This window comes from Phytophthora sojae (genome assembly GCF_000149755.1).
Source record: "Phytophthora sojae unplaced genomic scaffold PHYSOscaffold_14, whole genome shotgun sequence".
In the NCBI taxonomy this organism is placed as follows: Eukaryota; Oomycota; class Peronosporomycetes; order Peronosporales; family Peronosporaceae; genus Phytophthora; species Phytophthora sojae.
The window spans coordinates 31831-41318 of record NW_009258128.1 but is presented as its reverse complement, the minus strand read 5'-3'; the positions used below and the strand labels follow the sequence as shown (position 1 = coordinate 41318).

At 55.1% G+C, this 9488-nt stretch overlaps 4 protein-coding genes across 4 annotated transcripts in view; 2 read left to right on the top strand and 2 right to left on the bottom strand.

Annotated features, from left to right (window-relative positions):
• Positions 1 to 2065, top strand: part of PHYSODRAFT_258828 (hypothetical protein) — a gene marked incomplete at both ends in the record, with an annotated part of 2828 nt that extends 763 nt beyond the window's left edge. The window contains one exon of the mRNA XM_009539657.1: positions 4 to 2065. Within this exon, the coding sequence (XP_009537952.1) occupies positions 4 to 2065 (2062 nt within the window). The remainder of the gene's footprint in view (positions 1 to 3) is intronic.
• A 181-nt stretch (positions 2066 to 2246) lies between these two features.
• PHYSODRAFT_531494 (hypothetical protein) lies at positions 2247 to 5120 on the bottom strand (the record flags this gene model as incomplete). The annotated part of the gene is made up of 2 exons (XM_009539656.1): positions 2247 to 4322; positions 4368 to 5120. 2 exons carry the CDS (start codon positions 5118 to 5120, stop codon positions 2247 to 2249), a joined length of 2829 nt encoding a protein of 942 aa, XP_009537951.1.
• A 1049-nt stretch (positions 5121 to 6169) lies between these two features.
• Positions 6170 to 7589, top strand: PHYSODRAFT_307135 (hypothetical protein; the record flags this gene model as incomplete). Its single annotated transcript, XM_009539655.1, has 3 exons — positions 6170 to 6610; positions 6693 to 6998; positions 7071 to 7589. The coding sequence occupies 3 exons, from the start codon at positions 6170 to 6172 to the stop codon at positions 7587 to 7589; spliced, it is 1266 nt and encodes a 421-aa protein (XP_009537950.1).
• Positions 7590 to 7677: 88 nt separating this feature from the next.
• On the bottom strand, positions 7678 to 8206 carry PHYSODRAFT_289061 (hypothetical protein). The gene is made up of 2 exons (XM_009539654.1): positions 7939 to 8206; positions 7678 to 7831 (listed from the first exon to the last, which is right to left on the bottom strand). The coding sequence occupies exons 1-2, from the start codon at positions 8164 to 8166 to the stop codon at positions 7814 to 7816; spliced, it is 246 nt and encodes an 81-aa protein (XP_009537949.1). The 5' UTR covers positions 8167 to 8206; the 3' UTR covers positions 7678 to 7813.
• Between the last annotated feature and the right edge of the window lie 1282 nt (positions 8207 to 9488).

Genomic DNA, 9488 nt, shown 5'->3' with positions numbered 1-9488 from the left:
CAAGCCCATCTCGTCCAAGCAGTACCTCGAGAACGCGCTGCAGCCCACGGGCGGCTACAGCGACGACGCCGTCGAGAAGGACCAGATCCGCGCGCTGCTGAGCGAGTTCTTCCGCCAGCGAGACTGCGTCACGCTCGTGCGGCCCGTGGACGACGAGCAGAAGCTGCGCAACCTGCCGCAGGTGCCCTACGACGAGCTGCGCGACGAGTTCAGGAACAGCTTCGAGAGTCTGCGCAAGCGGCTCTTCGGCAAGGCCAAGCCCAAGACCATGTTCGGCAAGCCGCTCAACGGAGCCATGTTCGTCAACCTGGCGGGCTCCTACGTCGAGGCGCTTAACAGCGGCAAGGCGCCCGTGATCTCGAGTGCTTGGAGTCGCGTCGTGCAGGCGCAGTGCCACGACGCTCTGGAGGACGCGGTCGAGAGGTACAAGGCCGAGTTGCACGCGCGCGTGCGCAGCTACGTTTCGCCCGATCAATATGACGCAGATGCGGACTTTGAAGTGCTTGGCGATGAGAAAGATCGGAAGGATGGTGAACTTGAAGTGGTGGACAACGGCCAGGGAGCCAACGCCATGTTCGACGAGCACGGGAATCTGCGCAGCGTGGCGCTGCGTCCTGAGCTGGAGATGCAGGATTCGATAGACGAGGGAGAAGACCCAACAGCGCCCGAGAACGAGATGATCGAGATTATGGAGAAGGATGCCGATGCTGAAAGCACCAGTGTAGAACGCACGCGCTTGCCTTGCGCTGAAGAGAGACTCAAGAACTTGCACCGCCTGTGCAAGCGGTTGGCCAAGAAGAAGTTGCGGGAGATCGTGGATGGAGACATGGGGGCTGACGCCGAAGCTGGAGGCGGTGACGACTACATGGCGCAGTTCCGTGCTGCAGTGACTGCGGAGTTTGACTCGTACCGGCAACAGAATGCGGCGGCGTCCATGGCGTACTGTAGACACGTGCTGGATGTGCTGAATCGCCCCGGCACGGAGTATCTGAATCACCCCGAGCAGCACCGCCAAAAGTCTGCCATGGAACTCTTCCGTGAAACGCAGAACTTCTTACAAGGCGATCTGAGTGCAGTGTACAAAAAGTACTTTGCCCACGCAGTGGGTCCTTCAGCTGACGCGGCGTACTGCGAGTTCATCAGTCAGCGCGTTTTGTCGCAGGTAATTCAACGCACTGAAAACACTAATGCTGCCCATATGACGGAGGTGCGCGGACTTGAAAAGCAGATGAACGATCTGAGCGTGAAGGTTGCGGTGGCCCAAGGACAAGCAGGGGCGATGCAGGAACTCTCTGCCCAGCAGCAGCAAAAGTGTGAGCTTGGCGTAAAGGAGGCTGAGCAGCGCTGTGCAGCTGAGTTGGCTGGACTTCGATCTGCTTTGGAGTTTAAGACGAACGAGCTGGAGCACATTCTGAACCACAATGCTACCATGAAGCGCCTGGCCGATACAGCGCAACAGGGCCAGTACCGAGCAACGGAGTTCGCGTCGTCAGCATTCGCTCAAATCCTGTGTGGCTACCTCATCAAGCAGCACATGGCCCCTGGAGCTGGCGGCTCAGCCCGCGCCAAGTGGCAGCAGCGGTACTTCGTGCTACAAGGGCCACAGCTCAGCTTCTACGACACCAAGGAGGACTACGAGCGCTGCCGCTCAGACAATCCGCCGATGGACGTCACGGGAGCGATTATCGAAGACAACTATGCCGTACCGGAAGCCTTCAGCGTCTCCTTCCGCGATGACAAATACTACCCGCTGCAGCTTCATGCTAAGTCCCGCGAGGTCAAGGACGAGTGGGTTCGCAGTCTGCGTGCAGCTGCGGCAGGTCGATCGGGAGCGCGCAGTCATGCTTCTTTGAGTTCGTCCATGGGATCGGCGCCCTACACAAACGGAGATGCTGGCGGGTCTACCGCCTACCGTGGTGGAAGGGAGCCACCTCCTAGCTACACAGACTCGGCATCATCGGCCTATCGAGGTGGTGGCGCGGCGGGATACGCATACCAGAATTCTTCTTCGAACTTGTATGGCCCTACCGGTGGAAATGGAGGCAGCCGATACATGCAGATGTAGTCAAGTCTGAATGAGAGTAGTGCCAGGCACAAGTTGAGTCGCACGTTTAGCATTGATTTTGTTTACCAATTGAGCGAATATTGCTACTGTGCAGAACGCACTGTGGTTGACTACTCGTTCTTCACTTCAGGTGCATGCATGAATTACACACTACTTCCACTAGTAGTAGTAGATAGCCAAGCTACTGCCTCATTGCGCTCTTGAATCGTTGCTTGGCGTCAATCTTGGTCGGACCAATCTTCCCGCCCGTCTCAATCAAGTTCGACACACCGATATCTTCCAGGATCTTGATCACCGCACCGATGCCAATGCGCTTGTGGGGGTCCCAGCGGCACATTCTCTCCACCAGATCCCATTCCTTGTCCTTGAAGATTGCTGGGCGCTCAGGGATCATTTTCCTATCCCTCACGGCGTGAATTACAGCTTCATCCGGCATGCTTCTACCCCACGGAAGAGTTCCCGTGACAGCCTCAATGATGCACATTCCAAACGCGAAAATGTCCGAGGCGAAGCTTGGAGCTTTGCCCATCAGACACTCAGGAGCCACCCACCGCACCGCCTTCGTGGTTAGCTTCGGCTTAGGATTGGTCCCCAGCACACTCAGTCCAAAGTCTGCGATCTTCGCTGCTCCTCCCTCACAGACGAGAATGTTGTCGTTCTTCAGATCTCCGTGGACAATGTTGTGGTCGTGAAGGTGCTCGATTCCAAGAGCCGCTTGCAACAAGCGGAACCACAGCTCGCGGCGTCTCCCATTTTCTGGTTTCAAGTAGTCCGTAAGCGTCTGGCGCGTGGCTCGTTCACAGACAAAGAATGGCTGGATACCTTCATAGCACGCGCCATACAACTTGATCAAGTTGGAGTGGTTCAGCATAAACCACAAGTCTGCCTCGCGACGGAATTGCTCCCGAGTTTGCTCGTTGACTTCACCAGGCTTCAGTCTCTTAACCACCACATCCGTCCCGAACCATTTGCCCAAGTTCACGAAAGCAAACCCGCCGTCTCCAATTCGTTTCTCCAACTTGACTTGGTAACTGGGGATGAACCACTTGGGAATAGCTCTAGCACTCTTGATCCCACGCTCTTCGGCTTCTCTTAGTACCATGTGCATCGCCTCGACAACATCCGGTGCATAGGCGCCAGCACGAGTCTGTGCCTCAAACCGTAACATAGCGATGTCCTCCGGCCGATTCGTTTGCCCAAGAAATGTTGAAGGATTCTTCAGATACTCCAAGAAGACATCACGTTGGTCCTGCTGAGCTTTGTCCCACGTAGGTTGCCATTGGTGAACGGTATCCATGCCTTGAAGCTGTGGAAAACTCTGCACTAGATGATCGAGCTGGTGGTGGAAATGGTAGTTTTGACCAGCTACAGACTGCGAAGCGATCTGGATTGATGCACTAGAGCTATCGGACGTAGAGGCCTCAACCTTCTGGAAGAAGGCACAGACGAGCAAGCTGAAGTCTTCAACCAAAATCTCAGGTAACTCTCCAGCGTTCTCCAGCTGGTTGTAAACGTCTTCAAGACGATTAAACACCGACTGATCCATGGGGGTGAACTCATCTTCATGTTCTTCCAGCAGCTCGTCAAGCAGTTCACGGACCGTGGATCCGTAGCTTGGGATGACATAGCTCGAGATGTCATTTTGCTGCTGCGTTTGATTCGCACTGTCTTGAGTTTCATCCTTCGCCAACAACTCCATCTTGAAAACCACGTCTTCCAGCTTAGCCCTATCAGCAGGGCTCTCGGCACATAAATCTTGAAGGATCTCCCATTCATCAGTGGTGATGAATCTTGGCTTAGCGTCAGGGAGGCGCGTAGTGGTTTTGTGCTTCCACGAATCGAACGTTTTGTCTCGAGTTGCCCCCGGGAGGTTTGAATTGCGAGCCCCGAGAAGGAGGAAGAACACAGCCATACCAAATCTCAGCACGTCATAGCTCACTGCTGTTTCCTGGTCATCACCTTGATTTCCGCCGACAGGGTTTCCGATCACGTGCGAGCGATCCACCCGGCTTCGAGGCACCAAGCCCAATCCATCCAAGACACCTCGGCGTTCTGAGTAACTGCTCAAGAGCGTCGCAGGAGTCACGTCATGGTACACGAGGCCACGATCGTGCACATACTGGAGGCCAAGTGCAGAGTTCGCCAAGTAGCGCCACACGTCCTTCTCGTAGGTAGGTGGGAAGCACGTTTCGTGAATGACAAAAGGTTTGCCGACGTACGACGCGCCGTAGAACTTCCTCAAGTGCGGGTGGTTGAGCTCCGTCCAAATGGACGCAAGTCGCACACACACCTCCTCGCACACTTCGCCTCGCACTTCATCACTCACATTTTCATCGGCATCTTTCTCCCTCGCGACGTCCTCCCATCCTAACTTGCTGTCCTCCAGCTTGGCCTTGTTCACCCAGGCCCACTCGTGCTCAGAGGTGACGAACCAGTCCGGCAACTTTCCGGATACAACACCGGCCTTCTGGACCACCACGTCGTACACCATGGCGATGGTATCCAACTCCCCCGACGTCAACTTGTCCCGGTACTTCTCGTCCTTGCCAGCGAACGGAGTCAGGCCGTCGTGATACTTCTCCACACAGTAGCGCAGCAACGTCACGATCTCCAGCTGCTGGTTCTGGTTGCCCAGCGCTGCCACCACCTGCTCGTCGTCTCGGATGAAGTCCTTGAAGACTTGAAGTCGGTCCTCGCGCTCAGTGAGGAGGTGGTTGTGCCAGTCCTCGCGAGTCTCAGGGTCGTGGATGTCGAGCGTATCCAGAGCGCTGTTGATGTATCGGTGCAGCAGCGTCACCACGCGCCCCGTGTCCGCCAGCTTCAAGAGCTGGTTCGTTTGGCTCTCGTACGAGTCCAGCAGCTCCTTGAGGATGCGCGTGAAGCGGACCATGATGGCCACCTCGCTCACCTCGTCGCGGCACTCGTCACGCAGCTTGCCCACGAAGTGGTCGGCCAGGCGGTCGGGGGTGCGGAAGTCCCCTTCGTGCTTGGAGTGCCAGCGACTGTCCTCCGGGATCTTGGAGTCCATCCAGAAGCTCTTCATCGTCTTGCTCATGGTCGTCGTCATGGCGCCTCACACTTCACTGCAGCAGGATGCTGTCTACTCTATCCCACGAGAGAGTGGAGGAGGTCCTGCGTCGTCCGTGGCGAATGCCGAAGTGACCTGGATGCGGCTACTGTCCCGCCATGTTGTACCCATCGACTAGCTGATTCAAGCACACGACCAGACCTGCGCAACGGCATGGGATGCAATCAAGGAGGCTTTCGAATCGCAGAGCTGTGGTTTACAGCTGAGCTGAAGTGCTCACGCTGTGCAGTGGACTCCATTGCACGCTGTGAGCACTACATCAATGGTTTTCAAGAAATGCAATGAGATCGACTACGAACTACTCAGTGTTGTAGAGTTCCTTGCACTTGCCACCCCGCAGACCTTCCCTCCTCGAAACGCTAACTCACAGCAGACCAGCTCGCTCCACCCCACTGCTGATCGCGCAACAGTCCAAAGTAAAACTCAGTGAAGCGATCGCACCTCGCGGCTCACATCGCGGGCTATCTTGGTTTCGATTGATTGCCCACTTTGCATTTTATCCGTCATCAGGCAAGTGTCCATCGATGCAGGCTGCGTTCCGAGCACGCTGAGACTTTGTTGTGAGCTGATACTTGGCGGAATGGGGAAACATGACACCTCCTCCAGATGAAAAATGCCTGCACACTTCATGTATCTGCGCTGATCCAATGGTGCTTATTCCCACAGTAAGAAAGAGGGGGCTTGAACTCCAGCAAAAAAACTTGTTAGCGGCTTCGTTCAAATCGGGCTGACACTGCACTTGCCTTGAGCCGATTAGCAGGATGTAGTCTGCGCTCTCCAATTACCCAACTACTTGGGCGATAAAGATTGACAGTTTCAAGTGAACGAATGTGATTGGCTACAAAAGTTGAAGTTGAAGTGCACACTCGAGTCCGCATTCACTCTCGATTCCGCATCCGCGCGCGCACTTCAAGGCCTCGGCAGGGAGAAAGCGAGCATGTCCGTCCGTCGCGAGGTGGTCACCCTCTCCCAGCTGCTACGCCGCAACGAGAACTCGTAGGCCCTTTCATCTCCTGATGGCTATCGACTCGAACTATGAGCTCAGTGTTTTGTGCGTGCTGGTGCAGGAACTCACGGCGTGGAGCTGGACGCGCGCCGCCTTTGCCGCTGCAACGATCGAGACGCCAGTCCAACTCGGCGCCGTTCACAGAAATGTCAGGGACTCAAAGACAGCAACAGCCGCTCAGCTTCACGCAGCAACTTCGGGATGCAAACCGCGTGTCGTCTTCGCAGGCGGAGGTTGGGGCCAGCCAGACGAGCAGTGCTGCGCTCTCGCAAGAAGGTGCGTTCACTACGGGGATATCGGTGCCATTCTGAGATGGCGAGGAGCTAACTGGGGTGTCCGGGCAGTTTACGATCCCGAATGTGAACAGCTAAGCGCCATCACGTCGATGTCGCAGTCTTCCTTCTCGCAGACCCAGTCACAGAACTTGCTGGGGTCGAGTCAGGATGACCAAGTGAGAGGGTGAACCCTGTGCTTGCATATTTGCTCTTGCTGCTCTGACGGCGTTGTGTTGGCTGCAGCTGCAACGTCTTCAGCAGTGGCAAGCTCAACACGCGCTACCCCCGGTTCCTCCGCCTCCTGCCCACTGCAACCTTAGCGAGAAGCTGCAGGAGTTAGAAAAGAACCTCACGAAGGCACTCACTGAGCAAACGGACCAGCAGAAGCAACAGCAGCAAGTGTCGATGGAGCGGCTCGCAAAGCCGATCAACGAATCGGTTGAAGAAATCAAGGATAAGCTCGCGACCAGCAGCGACGACCTGAAGAAACAACGATGCAGCCTTGGGAAGCTATCCGACGACGTCAAGGGGGTTGTTGTAGCCGTGACCGATCTCCGCAAGCAGGTTTCCAATTTGTTAGCCGTGTTGATCTCGCTGGATTGATATCAACTCACCATGCTTGGAAAATGCTTACAGAATCTCGAGAACAATGAAGCATGCGAGGAAACCCGAAAGGCAGTGGCTACCGAAGCAGCTGCGGTCAAAACAGCCCTTACAGAGCTTCAGGCCAGGATCGAAACAGTCGAAGCTAGTGTGAAATCGTGCTCGGACAGAATCTCTCGCGTACTGGAAGAAGGCAGATCCAATCACGAGGCGGTGCTGTCGACTGTGGTGGCATCGTCCTGCAATTGTCCCGAAGAAGGTATACCCGGAGTAAAATTGGCTGAATCCTCCTCCGGCTCTGGACGAGCTACCGGAAAGCGAAGGCGAAGTCCATTCCGATGCGACGTTGCCGGAAGGAAGCCTGCTCGGTACTCTTCCACTCCTTCGATTGATGACTCTCCCCCGCGCATTCGAGCTCAATTCTCATCGCGCAACCAAGTTGAAAACACTGTGTGGCAGGAGGAAGAGGTCGATTCAAGCGGCCTCCATCACGCTCTCGAGCGGATTCAGTCCCTCCGCTGTAAGCGACGCAGCTACCAGCACACTCGTTGAGGGTGTGCAGCACTCCATCTAGTAGCAGTGAAAAAGGAACAGCAGCTATCACTCTGTCAGTCCACGAGCAGGCCCAACATTACCTTCAGACAATGACCAACCAGCGATTCTCGTTCGCATGTATTTTCATCATTTTTCTGTCATGTTTTCCTTTTCCAGGCCGTGTCTGCTGTGCTCCCGACCACATATCGCTTTAATCTGCTCGTCCTGTATCCATCCAGCGTCTAGAACTCCGGTCGCGTCTGCACAGCCATCCAACATACATAAAATACGGTAAGTCATGCGTCTCTCCCTCTCTCTCCTCTCGTACCCCTGGCAACGTAGCGCCACTCCTTTGTATATGACCTACCGGGTAGCCAGCGCCGTGGGTGGGGTCCTGGATGAGCTTGGCGTACTCGTCGCGGAGGCCCTTGCACGCCATCTTGTGGTTCACGCCGTTCTCGCGGTAGCACGTGGCCAGCTCCTCGCGCACGACCTTGAGCGTCTCCTGCGCGAGCTGCACGCGCTTGGCGTACTCGCGCTCGGCGGCGCGGATGGCCAGGATCTCGTCCTTGGAACGGAGCTGAGCGGCGTACATGTCTGGATCTCTGGTCGCAAGCCCCGACACACTCGGCAAAATACTAGACCGCCGGGATGCAAGAGCAGCGGTGGCCTCTGAAATGAAGGAGGGGGAGGACGGGAGGCGTGGGAAGTCCCCATACTGAATCCAAGGCTGTTTGGAAGGGGCGTCACCACAACTGTACCATTTTGCAGGTTCATTCGTACTTAATACAAGGCTAGCATTCGAGCACTTTGGAACTGGACAGAATGAAAATGGGCACTCTGCGATTTCACATGTCAATGGGCAAGATTTTCTTATGGTCTTGTGCTACTTGCTCGGTCGATGGTACTCAAGAAGCCTCGGTTTGCGGGGCATTTCACTGTGGGCCCGTACAAGGCCGTTTGAGTCAAACTTTGACCGGATATCGTGTGCAAAATGCTGCCGTTCATGCAATTATTTGCTTGATTAGCCGAGCGGATCCCCGCAAGCGGGGCTCTTTACCGGTATACAGTTTTACGCAGAGCAGCTGAGACCACCTGCTATATTGCCTGCATTGCGCTGACTAGGGTGCTCGCTGTTCAGTCTTCAGTCGGAAGCGAACATGTCGGTGGGGTACAGTGAGTGATTGTTCCACCACCAATGTTGCAGCAAAAAGAATTGGACAGGACGATTGCTCGGGTACCAAACAAGAATGGCGGAATGATATACAATTCGCAGCGTTCTTTAGACTGTATTTAAGTATCTGACGCCTTGCTATTGTGGTGATCGTCGCGATTTACCAAGCTTACTTTAGCGATTACCGCTATCCGATAGGGGCTTGGACAGCGTCCGGTGCAAGTTGCGCTCAGTTCCTACGCATCTCGTGAGAGGCGTGCAGGGGACAATCTTACTTCGGATAACGCAGCTAAGCCCATTTCACTTCACATGATTCAACGCAACACCCACAACGTACAGTGTTTGCACGACAAATGATTCAACGCAATCAGGAGCGCGAAGCGGCTCAGAGTCTGAGTCAGACCGCAGTGCGGTACCCGCAGCCGGGGCAATTCATTTTTAACCGTGTCCCGGGCAATGCCCATGCAAGTATCTCTGTGACGAGGTTCACAGGCACCAATAACATTTCCTCACGGCGAAACGTGGGATTAAAAGCAATATTTTTAAATGACGTTACGGGGTCGCTGCGTGCGTTGCCAAGGGTCCATCAGTGTCCTCTATATGCACAAATACGGGCTCCGTACTTGTTCATGAAGATAGGACTTGCGCCGGTAGACACTACATTGTACGTACGCAAATACGCTTGGTCTCCAACATCCCTCCCTGTAGACTCTGCAAGGTACGCGGTGACCTTAGTGGAGACT

Bases quoted from the DNA above. Each gene is read 5' to 3' on its own strand.
- PHYSODRAFT_289061 (XM_009539654.1), bottom strand. From the start codon at position 8,166: ATGTACGCCGCTCAGCTCCGTTCCAAGGACGAGATCCTGGCCATCCGC.